The sequence below is a fragment of the Ranitomeya imitator genome, chromosome 2 (assembly GCF_032444005.1).
Source record: "Ranitomeya imitator isolate aRanImi1 chromosome 2, aRanImi1.pri, whole genome shotgun sequence".
Taxonomy (NCBI): Eukaryota; Metazoa; Chordata; class Amphibia; order Anura; family Dendrobatidae; genus Ranitomeya; species Ranitomeya imitator.
The window spans coordinates 392719834-392736479 of NC_091283.1; the positions used below are offsets into that span (position 1 = coordinate 392719834).

The 16646-nt window shown below is 44.3% G+C and overlaps 1 protein-coding gene across 1 annotated transcript; it reads right to left on the bottom strand.

Annotated features, from left to right (window-relative positions):
• Positions 1 to 3033: 3033 nt before the first annotated feature.
• LOC138667025 (uncharacterized) lies at positions 3034 to 16377 on the bottom strand. The gene is made up of 7 exons (XM_069755271.1): positions 16346 to 16377; positions 15574 to 15635; positions 11415 to 11471; positions 11244 to 11330; positions 10881 to 11076; positions 10574 to 10733; positions 3034 to 4129 (listed from the first exon to the last, which is right to left on the bottom strand). Exons 3-7 carry the CDS (start codon positions 11454 to 11456, stop codon positions 3058 to 3060), a joined length of 1557 nt encoding a protein of 518 aa, XP_069611372.1. The 5' UTR covers positions 11457 to 11471; positions 15574 to 15635; positions 16346 to 16377; the 3' UTR covers positions 3034 to 3057.
• Positions 16378 to 16646: the final 269 nt, after the last annotated feature.

Here is a 16646-nt window from a genome sequence, read left to right on the forward strand (position 1 = left end):
AACGCAGCGTTTTACGACGCATGCGTTGTCAAACAATGATTATATCTTTACACACAATTTAGTGTCTAGACACTAGATAACACCACCAATGAATAGAAGAGGGTGGGTCTAGTGTCTAGACAATAGATAATGCCACCAATGGGTAGATGAGGGTGGGTATTAATGTAATAGTGGTATATATACCCCGGCATAGATTATTTCCAACCATACAGCATCAAGATGGATCGTCCCATGGAGAGTATCTACCTCAATTTTGAGCTGGAATTAGCCCTTGCTATTGCTTATGCTATTGCCTGTCATGAACAGAGGAAAAGAGACAAACTACGGAGAAGGAGTCGTCGGCGTTTTTGGCTACACCCTATAGTGGAAGTCCGAGAGAGTCGTGGAGCCTACCATTGTCTGTTTGGCGAATTAAATGAGAACCAGGAGAAATACTTTGAATACACCAGGATGTCACAAAACAGCTTCCGATATCTGCTGCGTCTGGTGGAAGGAACCATTGCCAGGCAGGACACGCAGCTCCGTAAATCGATTTCCCCCGAGGAACGTCTGCTGGTGACTCTACGGTACGTAATGCAATGTGAAGGAGTTATATGTTCTTGCCATTTTTTCAAGTAACTAACGTGTTTTGGTTTTGTGGGGTGGGGGATTGTAATTAAGAATGAAAAATTATTTCATAACAATTTAATTAATTTCATTTATTTATTTTTCTTCTTGTCAGTTTCCTTGCTACTGGAGAGACCTTGAGATCACTGCATTTCCAGTTTCGGATTGGAGTCTCCACACTGTCTGGTATTATTGCCGACACATGCCGCGCATTGTGGGACAACCTCCGGGAGGAATTTTTACCTATCCCAACAACAGAATTATGGCAGGCCAATGCCCAAAAATTCGAACAAGTGTGTTCTTTCCCTAACTGTATTGGAGCCGTGGATGGGAAGCACATTAGGATTACCAAGCCTTCAAGAAGTGGATCTCTGTTTTTTAATTATAAAAAATACTTTTCCACCGTGCTGATGGCAATTGCAGGTGCGGACTGCAGGTTTCTCGCTGTGGACATTGGAGCGTTTGGCCGTGCAAATGATTCACGGACATTTAAGGAGTCTGATATGGGCCGAAGATTGTACGATAACAATTTTAATTTCCCCCATCCACGACCTCTTCCCAACACCGAAGGCCCGGCCCTGCCATTTGTTGTTGTTGGGGATGAGGCTTTTCAAATGAGTGGCAACCTACTTAAACCGTACTCCAGTCGGGGGTTGGACCGCACCAAAAGTATATTTAATTATAGACTGTCCAGGGCCAGAAGAACTGTGGAGTGCGCCTTTAGAAACCTTGTCTCCAAATGGCGTATCTTAGGATCCGCTATAAATTTGAAAATTGAGACAGTGGATGAGGTGGTGAAGGCGTGTGTGGTTCTCCACAATTTTATTATTGATAAAGAGTCAACGTGGAACTCGATGAACCCATACCAAATCCATTGCCTGATTATCAAGATCATCCTCTGCGGACAACTGTGGAGATTGCTCATATGAGGGACCAATTTGCTGCATACTTTGTTTCAGATGTTGGCCGTGTTTCATGGCAAGATCAAATGGTTTAATTCATCTTGTTATTATGATGTCATGTAAACACTGTGGAGTCCATGTCATTTAACCATCCTATGTAAGGTTATTGTTATAATGTCCCCTGATTTTCTAATGCGTTGTGTTTTGAAATAAAGTTCTTGTGCCTTTCCGTTTTCACAAAAAAAATCTCCCATATGTTTTTCCATAGTAATCAAATTGTAAAATCCAATGTTATGTAAAGTAATGTGTGTCCCACAAAATTTATGTGAGCACCAGTACACAAATGGACTGTGACAAAACAAAAAAATATTTCAGCCGTGTGTTCCATAGTTTTGACGTATAACATAATCGGCTCCCACCTTGTCAACCATTTTTAATCCTGCAGACTATTTGCATATGGAACCTGGCTTGACAAGGAGGGAGACGATCATGTTTGCAAAACTCTACAGAGTTAACACTATTGCACTCAGGATGCTGGAATACGTCCAGAGTCAAATAGTGGCGACACTGTGAACATTGCTTCCACCTCACCTGACCAATAATCTTAAGGTACATTAATAAAACTATTACCCAACGATACCGACCAGTGATACGACCGGACCGTGACCGTTGTTTAGTTGTCGCGTGGTTGCTGGAGAGCTGTCACACAGACCGCTCTCCAGCGACCAAAAAAGAGCAAGTCCCCGTGTAATCTGGGTAATGTTATGAAGCGCATGGCCGCACTCACGATGTTTTCCCTGTTTACCATTGTAAATGTAATATAAAAAAATAAAAAAAAAACTTTCATTCCGGTGTGTGACACGTCCATCGCCGTCAGCTTTCCGTACTGTGCCAGCCCTAAAGCAAAGCACAGCGTTTAAGTCAACGGTGTGCTGTGCTTTACGGGCGGGAAACAGTGTCAGTGACTGCGGAAAGATGACGGCGAGGGACGTGGTTGACACCTTTATTTTTTTTGGGGGGTATTGTTCACTTATTTGAGTGTTTAAAACACTGCGCTAGTAACCCAATATTCCCTTGTTTAAAACAAAGACATTGCTGGATCGGTGTCAAACACGCCGATCCAACAATGACAGCGTGTGATCAGTTACCCCAAGAAATTCCTAATCATTCGCTGACACCAAAAATCTCACAGCAGGGGCCTAATCGTTGTACGATTTCAGAAAAGATAACGTTGGTTACACACAAAAACCAACTATATCGTTACTGAAATCGTTGTGTGATGGTACATTTTAAACTTGACATATTGAGCAATGCTGTTTGTGTTTGTAACATCTCATAGTACAATGAACGACAGCCCTATAAAAAAATGAAAAAAAAAATGTATAAAATATTGTCAGACATTGCACATCAGTTGTTACAAAGACAAGATTTGTGTATACGGCGCACGGTGTGATTTGGTGCAAACTTTATTTGAGACAATAAAAAATATTTTTTTTTTTTTTAAAATAACAATTTTATTAGGGACACAAAAAAAAAGAAATGGGAAATGTTAGGGGGTAGCGATATCAGCAATTAAGGGGGATTGATATCCCCCACTTTTGGGGGGTGTTGAGGAGACCGAGGAGGAGGACGAGGGGGAGGAAGCAGCATAGTCTATGACACTAGACGGGATGCCGACATCAATCCAGCCAGTTGACGGTGGCGATCCTGCCAAAGCAGGAGGTGAGAGAGGAGGAGGGACGACCAGTGTCCTTGGCTGGCTACTCCGGCTCCGGGTAGACCCAGGCTGTGTACTCGGTGTACTCCTTGTAGACCCAGGCTGGGTACTGGGTGTACTTCGTGTAGACCCAGGCTGGGTACTTGGAGTGCTCCGGGTCGACCCAGGCTGTGTAGTGGTGGTTGTTTTGGGAGCAGCCATAGCCAAGGTTGTAGTGCTTGTCGTCGTCGTCTTCTTCTTTTTTTTCCTCCTCTCTCCCTCTGGGTGTGGGTCGGCTTCCCGTCTGTGTGCCCTTGAAGGCCTGGCATGATCAGAACTTTGGGGCTCTGTTCTGTGGTGGCGGTGGCCCTCGGCACGCGGAGCTCTGTGGTGGTGCTCTGCAGCAGGAGTCGGAGTCATGGCAGCCAGCGATGGTACTGCGGGCACATTTGTCGCTGACTGCATGACCCAAGCCTGCTGCACAGCAGTGACATATGCGTTGTTGCAGCCCTGCATGACCGAAATCTGGAGTTCCGGCGTAAGATGTTCAACCATGCCCTTGTGAATGGCACTAAAAAAATGTTTGGCCGGCCTCGAGAGCTCCGATTCGATGTTTTCAAGACGCCGGTCGATATTGGACATTTTATCGCACAGCGCCTTGAAGCCATTCTGAAATACGGTGCTCAAATGTAAAAATTCGGGCATGACCGCCCTGTCCGAGGCCCGCTGACGCTGTCGGGAAGACCCGAAGGAAGGAGCGCCAGAGGCCTCGGCCAGGGGAACATCTGATGGACCGGCTGCCGGTTCGCCAGATTGTGGTGGTGCAGACCTGCTCTCGCTGTGGGATGGCTGCGACGGTTCAGATGGCGCTTCACAAAGGACCGCTCCAGAGGGTCGGACAGTCTCGCGGGTGCTGCTGTGTGTTCTGTGAAAACATAAGGAAACCATTAGTATACTAAATATAACATTTCACATGCGTCATTAATTAACTTTACCGCCGGTATCCATTTCCGCCGTTAATATTAACCTATTTTTAATATTGACACTGCATATGCCCCATCAATATTAACCCCTTCCCGACCTTTGACGCATACGCTGCGTCATGAAAGTCGGTGCCATTCCGACCCATGACGCAGCATATGCGTCATGGAAAGATCGCGTCCCTGCAGGCCGGGTGAAAGGGTTAACTCCCATTTCACCCGATCTGCAGGGACAGGGGGAGTGGTAGTTTAGCCCAGGGGGGGTGGCTTCACCCCCTCGTGGCTACGATCGCTCTGATTGGCTGTTGAAAGTGAAACTGCCAATCAGAGCGATTTGTAATATTTCACCTAAAAAACTGGTGAAATATTACAATCCAGCCATGGCCGATGCTGCAATATCATCGGCCATGGCTGGAAACACTTATGTGCACCCACCCCACCCCTCCGATCGCCCCCCCAGCCCCCCGATCTGTGGTCCGCTCCCCTCCGTCCTGTGCTCCGCTCCCCCGTCCTCCTGTCCGCTTCCCCGTGCACCAATCACACCCCCCGCGCTCCAATCAAACCCCCCCGCACTCCGATCCCCCCCCGCACACAGCGACCCCCCCGTGCTCCGATCCACCCCCCCCGCACAGCGATCCCTCACCCCGTGCTCCAATCCTTCCCCGTGCTCCAATCCTCCCTCCCGTGTTCCGATCCACCCCCCCCATGATCCGATCCACCCCCCCGTGCTCCGACGCCCCCCCCGTGCCCTGATCTCCCCCCCCTTATACTCACCTGGCCGCCCGAGGTCCGTCCGTCTTCTTTCCTGGGCGCCGCCATCTTCCAAAATGGCGGGCGCATGTGCAGTGCGCCCGCCGAATCTGCCGGCCGGCAGATTCGTTCCAGAGTGAATTTTGATCACTGAGATATAACCTATCTCAGTGATCAAAATAAAAAAATAGTAAATGACCCCCCCCCTTTGTCACCCCCATAGATAGGGACAATAAAAAAATAAAGAATTTTTTTTTTTTTCACTAAGGTTGGGGTAAGAACTAGGGGTAGGGTTAGGGGTTGGGGTAAGAACTAGGGGTAGGGTTAGGGTTAGGGGTAGGGTTAGGGGTAGGGTTAGGGGTAGGGTTAGGGGTAGGGTTAGGGGTAGGGTTAGGGCTAGGGTTAGGGTTTCGGTATGTGCACACGTATTCTGGTCCTATGCGGATTTTTCCGCAGCGGATTTGAAAAATCCACAGTGCTAAACCGCTGCCGATTTTTCGTGGATTTACCGCGGTTTTTCTGCGCATTTCACTGCGGTTTTACAACTGCGATTTTCTATTGGAGCAGTTGTAAAACCGCTGCGGAATCCGCAGAAAGAAGTGACATGCTGCGGAATGTAAACCGCTGCGTTTCCGTGCAGTTTTTCCGCAGCATGTGTACAGCGATTTTTGGTTCCCATAGGTTCACATTGAACTGTAAACTCATGGGAAACTGCTGCAGATCCGCAGCGTTTTCCGCAACGTGTGCACAGCCTAATTCTAAAGGTATATGTGCACACGGTGCGGATTGGCCGCTGCGGATCCGCAGCAGTGTTCCATCAGGTTTACAGTACCATGTAAACATATGGAAAACCAAATCCGCTGTGCCCATGGTGCAGAAAATACCGCGCGGGAACGCTGCGTTGTATTTTCCGCAGCATGCCAATTCTTTGTGCGGATTCCGCAGCGTTTTACACCTGTTCCTCAATAGGAATCCACAGGTGAAATCCGCACAAAAAACACTGGAAATCCACGGTAAATCCACAGGTAAAACGCAGTGCCTTTTACCCGCGGATTTTTCAAAAATGATGCTGAAAAATCTCATACGAATCCGCAACGTTGGCACATAGCCTTAGAGTTGGGTTGGAATTAGGGTTGTGGTTAGGGTTAGGGGTGTGTTGGGGTTAGGGTTGTGGTTAGGGGTGTGTTGGGGTTAGGGTTGTGATTAGGGTTACGGCTACAGTTGGGATAAGGGTTAGGGGTGTGTTGGAGGTAGAATTGAGGGGTTTCCACTGTTTAGGCACTTCAGGGGGTCTCCAAACGCAACATGGCGCCACCATTGATTCCAGCCAATCTTGTATTCAAAAATTCAAATGGTGCTCCCTCACTTCCGAACCCCGACGTGTGCCCAAACAGTGGTTTACCCCCACATATGGGGTACCAGCATACTCAGGACAAACTGCGCAACAATTACTGGGGTCCAATTTCTCCTGTTACCCTTGAGAAAATAAAAAATTGCTTGCTAAAACATCATTTTTGAGGAAAGAAAAATGATTTTTTATTTTCACGGCTCTGCGTTGTAAACGTCTGTGAAGCACTTGGGGGTTCAAAGTGCTCACCACATATCTAGATAAGTTCCTTGGGGGGTCTAGTTTCCAAAATGGGGTCACTTGTGGGGGGTTTCTACTGTTTAGGCACACCAGGGGCTCTGCAAACGCAACGTGACGCCCGCAGACCATTCCATCAAAGTCTGCATTTCAAAAGTCACTACTTCCCTTCTGAGCCCCCACGTGTGCCCAAACAGTGGTTTACCCCCACACATGGGGCATCAGCGTACTCAGGAGAAACTGGACAACAACTTTTGTGGTCCAATTTCTCCTGTAACCCTTGGGAAAATAAAAAATTCTGGGCTAAAAAATTATTTTTGAGGAAAGAAAACGTATTTATTATTTTCACGGCTCTGCGTTATAAACTTCTGTAAAGCACTTGGGGGTTGAAAGTGCTCACCACACATCTAGATAAGTTCCTTTGGGGGTCTAGTTTCCAAAATGGGGTCACTTGTGGGGGGTTTCTACTGTTTAGGCACACCAGGGGCTCTGCAAACGCAATGTGACGCCCGCAGACCATTCCATCAAAGTCTGCATTTCAAAAGTCACTACTTCCCTTCTGAGCCCCCACGTGTGCCCAAACAGTGGTTTACCCCCACACATGGGGTATCAGCGTACTCAGGAGAAACTGGACAACAACTTTTGTGGTCCAATTTCTCCTGTAACCCTTGGGAAAATAAAAAATTCTGGGCTAAAAAATTATTTTTGAGGAAAGAAAACGTATTTATTATTTTCACTGCTCTGTGTTATGAACTTCTGTGAAGCACTTGGGGGTTCAAAGTGCTCACCTCACATCTAGATAAGTTCCTTTCGGGGTCTGGTTTCCAAAATGGGGTCACTTGTGGGGGGTTTCTACTGTTTAGCCACATCAGGGGCTCTGCAAACGCAACGTGACGCCCACAGAGCATTCCATCAAAGTCTGCATTTCAAAACGTCACTACTTCACTTCCGAGCCCCAGCATGTGCCTAAACAGTGGTTTACCCCCACATATGGGGTATCAGCGTACTCAGGAGAAACTGGACAACAACTTTTGGGGTCAAATTTCTCCTGTTACCCTTGGGAAAATAAAAAATTGCGGGCTAAAATTCATTTTTGAGAAAATATTTTTTTTTTTTATTTTCATGGCTTTGCGTTATAAACTTCTGTGAAGCACTTGAGGGTTCAAAGTGCTCACTACACATCTAGATTAGTTCCTTTGGGGGTCTAGTTTCCAAAATGGGGTAATTTGTGGGGGATCTCCAATGTTTAGGCACACAGGGGCTCTCCAAACGCGACATGGTGTCCGCTAATGATTGGAGATAATTTTCCATTTAAAAAGCCAAATGGCGTGCCTTCCCTTCTGAGCCCTGCCGTGCGCCCAAACAGTGGTTTACCCCCACATATGGGTTATCTGCATACTCAGGATAAACTGGACAACAACATTTGTGGTCCAATTGGCAAAATAGGAAATTTCAGGCTAAAAAATCATTTTTGAGAAAAGAAAAATTATTTTTTATTTTCATGGCTCTGCATTATAAACTTCTGTGAAGCACCTGGGGGTTTAAAGTGCTCAGTATGCATCTAGATAAGTTCCTTGGGGGGTCTAGTTTCCAAAATGGGGTCACTTGTGGGGGAGCTCCATTGCATAGGCACACAGGGGCTCTCCAAATGCGACATGGTGTCCGCTAACAATTGGAGCTAATTTTCCATTCAAAAAGTTAAAAGGCGCGCCTTCCCTTCCGAGCCCTGCCGTGTGCCCAAACAGTGGTTTACCCCCATATATGAGGTATCGGCGTACTCGGGAGAAATTGCTCAACAAATTTTAGGATCCATTTTATCCTATTGCCCATGTGAAAATGAAAAAATTGAGGCGAAAATAAATTTTTTGTGAAAAAAAAGTACTTTTTCATTTTTACGGATCAATTTGTGAAGCACCTGAGGGTTTAAAGTGCTCACTAGGCATCTAGATAAGTTCCTTGGGGGGTCCAGTTTCCAAAATGGGGTCACTTGTGGGGGAGCTCCAATGTTTAAGCACACAGGGTCTCTCCAAACGCGACATGGTGTCCGCTAACGATGGAGATAATTTTTCATTCAAAAAGTCAAATGGCGCTCCTTCCCTTCCGAGCCTTACCATGTGCCCAAACAGTGGTTTACCCCCACATGTGAAGTATCGGTGTACTCAGGAGAAATTGCCAAACAAATTTTAGGATCCATTTTATCCTGTTGTCCATGTGAAAATGAAAAAATTGAGGCTAAAAGAATTTTTTTGTGAAAAAAAAGTACTTTTTCATTTTTACGGATCAATTTGTGAAGCACCTGGGGGTTTAAAGGGCTCACTATGCATCTAGATAAGTTCCTTGGGGCGTCTAGTTTCCAAAATGGGGTCACTTGTGGGGGAGCTCCAATTTTTAGGCACACGGGGGCTCTCCAAATGTGACATGGTGTCCGCTAAAGAGTGCAGCCAATTTTTCATTCAAAAAGTCAAATGGCGCTCCTTCCCTTCCAAGCCCTGCCGTGCGCCCAAACAGTGGTTTACCCCCACATATGAGGTATCAGCGTACTCAGGACAAATTGGACAACAACGTACGTGGTTCAGTTTCTCCTTTTACCATTGGGAAAATAAAAAAATTGTTGCTGAAAAATCATTTTTGTGACTAAAAAGTTAAATGTTCATTTTTTCCTTCCATGTTGCTTCTGCTGCTGTGAAGCACCTGAAGGGTTAATAAACTTCTTGAATGTGGTTTTGTGCACCTTGAGGGGTGCAGTTTTTAGAATGGTGTCACTTTTGGGTATTTTCAGCCATATAGACCCCTCAAACTGACTTCAAATGTGAGGTGGTCCCTAAAAAAAATGGTTTTGTAATTTTCGTTGTAAAAATGAGAAATCGCTGGTCAAATTTTAACCCTTATAACTTCCTAGCAAAAAAAAATTTTGTTTCCAAAATTGTGCTGATGTAAAGTAGACGTGTGGGAAATGTTATTTATTAACTATTTTGTGTCACATAACTCTCTGGTTTAACAGAATAAAAATTCAAAATGTGAAAATTGCGAAATTTTCAAAATTTTCGCCAAATTTCCGTTTTTATCACAAATAAACACAGAATTTATTGACCTAAATTTACCACTAACATGAAGCCCAATATGTCATGAAAAAACAATCTCATAACCGCTAGGATCCATTGAAGCGTTCCTGAGTTATTACCTCATGAAGGGACACTGGTCAGAATTGCAAAAAACGGCAAGGTCTTTAAGGTCAAAATAGGCTGGGTCATGAAGGGGTTAAAAAAAATGCATTTATTTAATTCAAAATAGTCACCCATGGTTGCGGTTTGTAACGCCAGACAATTATGCTTACGTTGGAACTGCCATGACGTCACGGTCATGTGACCGAGACGTCATCACAGGTCCTGCGAGCTGAGCAACCATGGGAACATAACCTGCCTTGCAGTAGAAGGTATGGCGTGTCTATTATATTTTAATTTTTTGTGTATAAAAAAACTGGGATACACCTGGATGGGCACTATACTACTCCACTATGAAATATTGCCCGGGCATGGCCAATCTACTATCTTTCTGTGTTCTGTATACTTCTGATTTCAGGGAAATAACTAGTAAGTCAAGCTCACCATTGTAGTAATCCCAGAAGGCTCAGAGCACGGAGCCGCTGTGTCAAGCGTGAGAAGACCAGAAATGAATAAAAAATACGAGGTCAACGAGGCGTGAAAAGTAAAAACTAAATACTTTATTCACTTCAATCAGAAGCAGAGGATGAAACATCTGCACAATACAATAAAAACACTATCTACGCGTTTCAGGTCTGATGTTCCCTGTCACCTGAAACGCGTAGATAGTGTCTATTGTATTGTGCTGATGTTTCATCCTCTGCTTATGATTGAAGAGGATAAAAGTATGTATTTTTTACTTTTCACGCCTCGGTGAGCTTGCATTTTTTTCTTCATTTCTATACTTCGTACTTGCCAAAATAAATGGCTGGGCAATAAGCTACGTGGCTGGAATATAGTAGGTGAATATGCATGTTGTAAAAACTAGGTGTGTGCATAGGTACTATACTTACTCTCTGCTTTCAAGGACCGGTCGCAAGAACTGCAATATACGGTTGTATTTGTACACAGAGGTCCTTGAAGCTGCAGCACCACTACGGGTCTGTCCCTCCTTTTTCAGGCCCCTCCTGAAACGGTCCTTCATGGAGCGCCATCTGGTCTTCAATTGTTTAACTGTGTATAAATTAAAAAAAATAAAAAAGGTTTTAGAGAATATATTGAAAACGATTACGCAACCGTGTGCAATCCCAATAGAAGACATCACAGACGGTTGTGTAATCCTGGCATGATGGGTCACAGCAGCATTTTGGAAATACTTACGAAAACTAGCTTTGCCCTTGGGGGAAGCGCTGTCGAAGCCATCCCACAGCGATTGTGCCACCTCTATCCACAAACGGCGCAATATGCCCTGGTCCGCGTGCCGGGGGTCACGGCTGTCCCACAACGGGCCCCGTTCTTCTATGAATGCCACCATCATATCGATATCCAGTGGGTCATCATGGGCCCGTTGTGAAACCTAGAATAAATGGAAAATATTAATGTTTGCAAGATAAAAAAATGTTGTCCCTACCTCCTCCACCGACACCTACCACACACACCACCACCCCCTCCCACCACCCCCCATACCCGCAAAAACAAAAAAATTAACGAAAAAAAAGGAATAGGTTTGAAATAAAAACTTACTCTCCGTCCTGCAACCACAGCTTGGCCCCGTGGTCTCTGCTCCTGCTCCCTCTGTTCCTCCTGATTCTCCTCCTCACTTGAAGAAGCCTGCAAAATAGTTCACCAAAAAGTTGAGTGACCCATCTACAAATGACAGTGAATATAGTAAGCAATAGTAGATCATGTACTCACCGGACTCCTCAGCGGTGGGGTGTTGCTGGAATCGCTGGCCATAATGCAATTCTGATTCTGAAAAAAATAACAAAATAACATTGATCCTATGCTCCTATGCACAATCCAGCAATATAAAAAAAAAAAAAACATTTTCATTTCAACCACAAAGAACATTGCACTCCAACTGAACTAACGCTGAGCAAACAACACTGCCACATTGATTAAAATAAACAATGGCAGAGACAACCCAATGCCAGAGTAAACAAAAGCCTAAAGATAAGAAAACTAATCTACAACAGACCCTATGTAGTAATCCCAAAAGAGAGTTTTGTTTTTTTTAAAAGTACAGTATGCATGGAGCAACCCAAAAACCACAATAGATTTTTGAAAGGAAAAAATTAACAAAAATTAAGGGCAGAAACGGCAATAACACACCATACTTTACAATAAAACCGACAGGGACGGATACAAAAAAGGCCATACAACGCCATACATCACAACCAGAAACATACAACAATGTCTTTACATAACCACAGTGCAGAACATAATACACAACTTGCAATCTAAATTATTACATTTAATAAAAGGGCGCAGAATCATTCTATACTACCATACTTTACAATAAAACCGACAGGGCCGGAGACTATTAAACGCCATCATATAACGCAAGAATAAAACATCACAACTGAATACAAAAAACACCACCAAACCAAAAAATGGAAAAGAAAAATCTATCCTGGAAAGAACAATAATCAAGGCTGCAGACAATGAAACGCCATTCTATACATAGTAACATAGTAACATAGTTAGTAAGGCCGAAAAAAGACATTTGTCCATCCAGTTCAGCCTATATTCCATCATAATAAATCCCCAGATCTACGTCCTTCTACAGAACCTAATAATTGTATGATACAATATTGTTCTGCTCCAGGAAGACATCCAGGCCTCTCTTGAACCCCTCGACTGAGTTCGCCATCACCACCTCCTCAGGCAAGCAATTCCAGATTCTCACTGCCCTAACAGTAAAGAATCCTCTTCTATGTTGGTGGAAAAACCTTCTCTCCTCCAGACGCAAAGAATGCCCCCTTGTGCCCGTCACCTTCCTTGGTATAAACAGATCCTCAGCGAGATATTTGTATTGTCCCCTTATATACTTATACATGGTTATTAGATCGCCCCTCAGTCGTCTTTTTTCTAGACTAAATAATCCTAATTTCGCTAATCTATCTGGGTATTGTAGTTCTCCCATCCCCTTTATTAATTTTGTTGCCCTCCTTTGTACTCTCTCTAGTTCCATTATATCCTTCCTGAGCACCGGTGCCCAAAACTGGACACAGTACTCCACGTGCGGTCTAACTAGGGATTTGTACAGAGGCAGTATAATGCTCTCATCATGTGTATCCAGACCTCTTTTAATGCACCCCATGATCCTGTTTGCCTTGGCAGCTGCTGCCTGGCACTGGCTGCTCCAGGTAAGTTTATCATTAACTAGGATCCCCAAGTCCTTCTCCCTGTCAGATTTACCCAGTGGTTTCCCGTTCAGTGTGTAATGGTGATATTGATTCCCTCTTCCCATGTGTATAACCTTACATTTATCATTGTTAAACCTCATCTGCCACCTTTCAGCCCAAGTTTCCAACTTATCCAGATCCATCTGTAGCAGAATACTATCTTCTCTTGTATTAACTGCTTTACATAGTTTTGTATCATCTGCAAATATCGATATTTTACTGTGTAAACCTTCTACCAGATCATTAATGAATATGTTGAAGAGAACAGGTCCCAATACTGACCCCTGCGGTACCCCACTGGTCACAGCGACCCAGTTAGAGACTATACCATTTATAACCACCCTCTGCTTTCTATCACTAAGCCAGTTACTAACCCATTTACACACATTTTCCCCCAGACCAAGCATTCTCATTTTGTGTACCAACCTCTTGTGCGGCACGGTATCAAACGCTTTGGAAAAATCGAGATATACCACGTCCAATGACTCACCGTGGTCCAGTCTATAGCTTACCTCTTCATAAAAACTGATTAGATTGGTTTGACAGGAGCGATTTCTCATAAACCCATGCTGATATGGAGTTAAACAGTTATTCTCATTGAGATAATCCAGAATAACATCCCTCAGAAACCCTTCAAATATTTTACCAACAATAGAGGTTAGACTTACTGGCCTATAATTTCCAGGTTCACTTTTAGAGCCCTTTTTGAATATTGGCACCACATTTGCTATGCGCCAGTCCTGCGGAACAGACCCTGTCGCTATAGAGTCACTAAAAATAAGAAATAGTGGTTTATCTATTACATTACTTAGTTCTCTTAGTACTCGTGGGTGTATGCCATCCGGACCCGGAGATTTATCTATTTTAATCTTATTTAGCCGGTTTCGCACCTCTTCTTGGGTTAGATTGGTGACTCTTAATATAGGGTTTTCATTGTTTCTTGGGATTTCACCTAGCATTTCATTTTCCACCGTGAATACCGTGGAGAAGAAGGTGTTTAATATGTTAGCTTTTTCCTCGTCATCTACAACCATTCTTTCCTCACTATTTTTTAAGGGGCCTACATTTTCAGTTTTTATTCTTTTACTATTGATATAGTTGAAGAACAGTTTGGGATTAGTTTTACTCTCCTTAGCAATGTGCTTCTCTGTTTCCTTTTTGGCAGCTTTAATTAGTTTTTTAGATAAAGTATTTTTCTCCCTATAGTTTTTTAGAGCTTCAATGGTGCCATCCTGCTTTAGTAGTGCAAATGCTTTCTTTTTACTGTTAATTGCCTGTCTTACTTCTTTGTTTAGCCACATTGGGTTTTTCCTATTTCTAGTCCTTTTATTCCCACAAGGTATAAACCGCTTACACTGCCTATTTAGGATGTTCTTAAACATTTCCCATTTATTATCTGTATTCTCATTTCTGAGGATATTGTCCCAGTCTACCAGATTAAGGGCATCTCTAAGCTGTTCAAACTTTGCCTTCCTAAAGTTCAATGTTTTTGTGACTCCCTGACAAGTCCCCCTAGTGAAAGACAGGTGAAACTGCACAATATTGTGGTCGCTATTTCCTAAATGCCCAACCACCTGCAGATTTGTTATTCTGTCAGGTCTATTAGATAGTATTAGGTCTAAAAGTGCTGCTCCTCTGGTTGGATTCTGCACCAATTGTGAAAGATAATTTTTCTTGGTTATTAGCAGAAACCTGTTGCCTTTATGGGTTTCACAGGTTTCTGTTTCCCAGTTAATATCCGGGTAGTTAAAGTCCCCCATAACCAGGACCTCATTATGGGTTGCAGCTTCATCTATCTGCTTTAGAAGTAGACTTTCCATGCTTTCTGTTATATTTGGGGGTTTGTAACAGACCCCAATAAGAATTTTGTTACCATTTTTCCCTCCATGAATTTCAACCCATATGGACTCGACATCCTCATTCCCTTCGCTAATATCCTCCCTTAAAGTGGACTTTAGACAAGACTTTACATAGAGACAAACCCCTCCTCCTCTCCGATTTTTACGATCCTTTCTAAACAGACTGTAACCCTGTAAGTTAACTGCCCAGTCATAGCTTTCATCTAACCATGTCTCGGTTATTCCCACTATGTCAAAGTTACCTGTAGATATTTCTGCTTCTAGTTCTTCCATCTTGTTTGTCAGGCTTCTGGCGTTTGCGAGCATGCAGTTTAGAGGATTTTGTTTTGTTCCAATCTCCTCACTGTGGATTGTTTTAGAAATGTTCTTACCTCCCTTCTGAGTATGTTTTCCTGGGTCGTCTTTGTTCGAGTCTAATGTTTTTCTTCCCGTCCCCTCTTCTTCTAGTTTAACGCCCTCCTGATGAGTGTAGCGAGTCTTCTGGCGAATGTGTGTTTCCCAGGTTTGTTGAGGTGTAGTCCGTCTCTGGCGAGGAGTCCATCATACCAGTAATTCACACCGTGGTCCAGGAATCCAAATCCTTGTTGTCTGCACCATCGTCTTAGCCAGTTGTTTGCATCAAGGATCCTGTTCCATCTCCTGGTGCCATGCCCATCTACTGGAAGGATAGATACAACGCCATACATCACAACCAGACTAAAAATACAAAAATATCTTTAAACAACCACAGTGCAGAATATAATACACAACTTGCAAAAACAATTTTAAAAAACATGTAGAAAATGCACAGAATCATTCTATACTTACATCTCTGGACAGCGGATGAATAAAAGTAGAAGTCGTCTGGTGTGATGTCTTGCCTCTAGATGCTGCAGCAGAAGTGACAAACAATCCAACATTTTCTTTTTATATGGGGGATGTTTTTCTCACTGTTTGCACTGTCTAGACACTGTCTAGACACTTTTTGGTTTAATTTTATCTAACGACGCACGCGTCGCACAACGCACGCACGACGCATACACGCGACGCAAGTGCGTTGTCAATAGGTTTTAATGGGAAATTGTAACGCAATGACGACGCAAGTGCGACGCGTGCGTTTTTTTGACGCTTCAAAAATGCAACATGTAGCGTCTCCGACGCCACCCAGGTGCGGTGAAACGACGCATGCGTCGTGCGTTTTACCGAAAACGCACAACGCAACGCATGCGTCCCCAATGATAAAGATAGGGGCGCATGACGCATGCGTTCTCGTGCGTCGACGACGCAGCGTCGCATGACGCTAATGTGAATGTAGCCTTACAGACACAGAAAGCCAGATGTCGTATAGAGAAGATTCTGGAACACGAGAAAGTTCTATCTGCTCCGACTGTGAATGATGAACACAAATAACTCCATAGGTCCCAACCGTCCCAGATACAGTGGACAGTCCTGGATTTGGGTCTCTGCCCTGCAGTCTCGGGGGTCTGCTGAATGCCCCTCACTGCCCTCATGTCCCCTCCGACATCTCCTCCTGGCGGGGCAGAAACAAGTGGGAAATGTCTGTGACCACAGGGGGCGCTAGAGGGGAAGAAACATTTACCGGGTGGTGAGCAGAGATTCTCCCTCTCTCTATTCTGGGGTTGAGCCTAGAGTGTATGGGCTCCTTCCAGGTCCTGACTGCAGCCCATACACTCTAGCCGGCTCACTGGTGAAGATGCTAGACTGTATGGGCTCCTTCCTGGTTTCCTGACTGCAGCCCATACACTCTAGCCGGCTCAGTACTGAAGACGCTAGAGTGTATGGGCTCTTTCCAGGTCACCTGACTGCAGCCCATACAGTCTAGCCGGCTCACTGTGAAGATGCTAGAGTGTATGGGCTGCAGTCAGGTATATATTCTTGAA

What these genes read in the sequence shown, in the direction of transcription:
- LOC138667025 (XM_069755271.1), bottom strand. Translation starts at nt 11,456, where the DNA reads ATGGCCAGCGATTCCAGCAACACCCCACCGCTGAGGAGTCCG. An exon ending in CCCCACCGCTGAGGAGTCCG is followed by an intron (nt 11,331 to 11,414) that starts GTGAGTACATGA and finishes ACTATTTTGCAG; the next exon opens with GCTTCTTCAAGTGAGGAGGA. An exon ending in CTGTGGTTGCAGGACGGAGA is followed by an intron (nt 11,077 to 11,243) that starts GTAAGTTTTTAT and finishes CATTTATTCTAG; the next exon opens with GTTTCACAACGGGCCCATGA.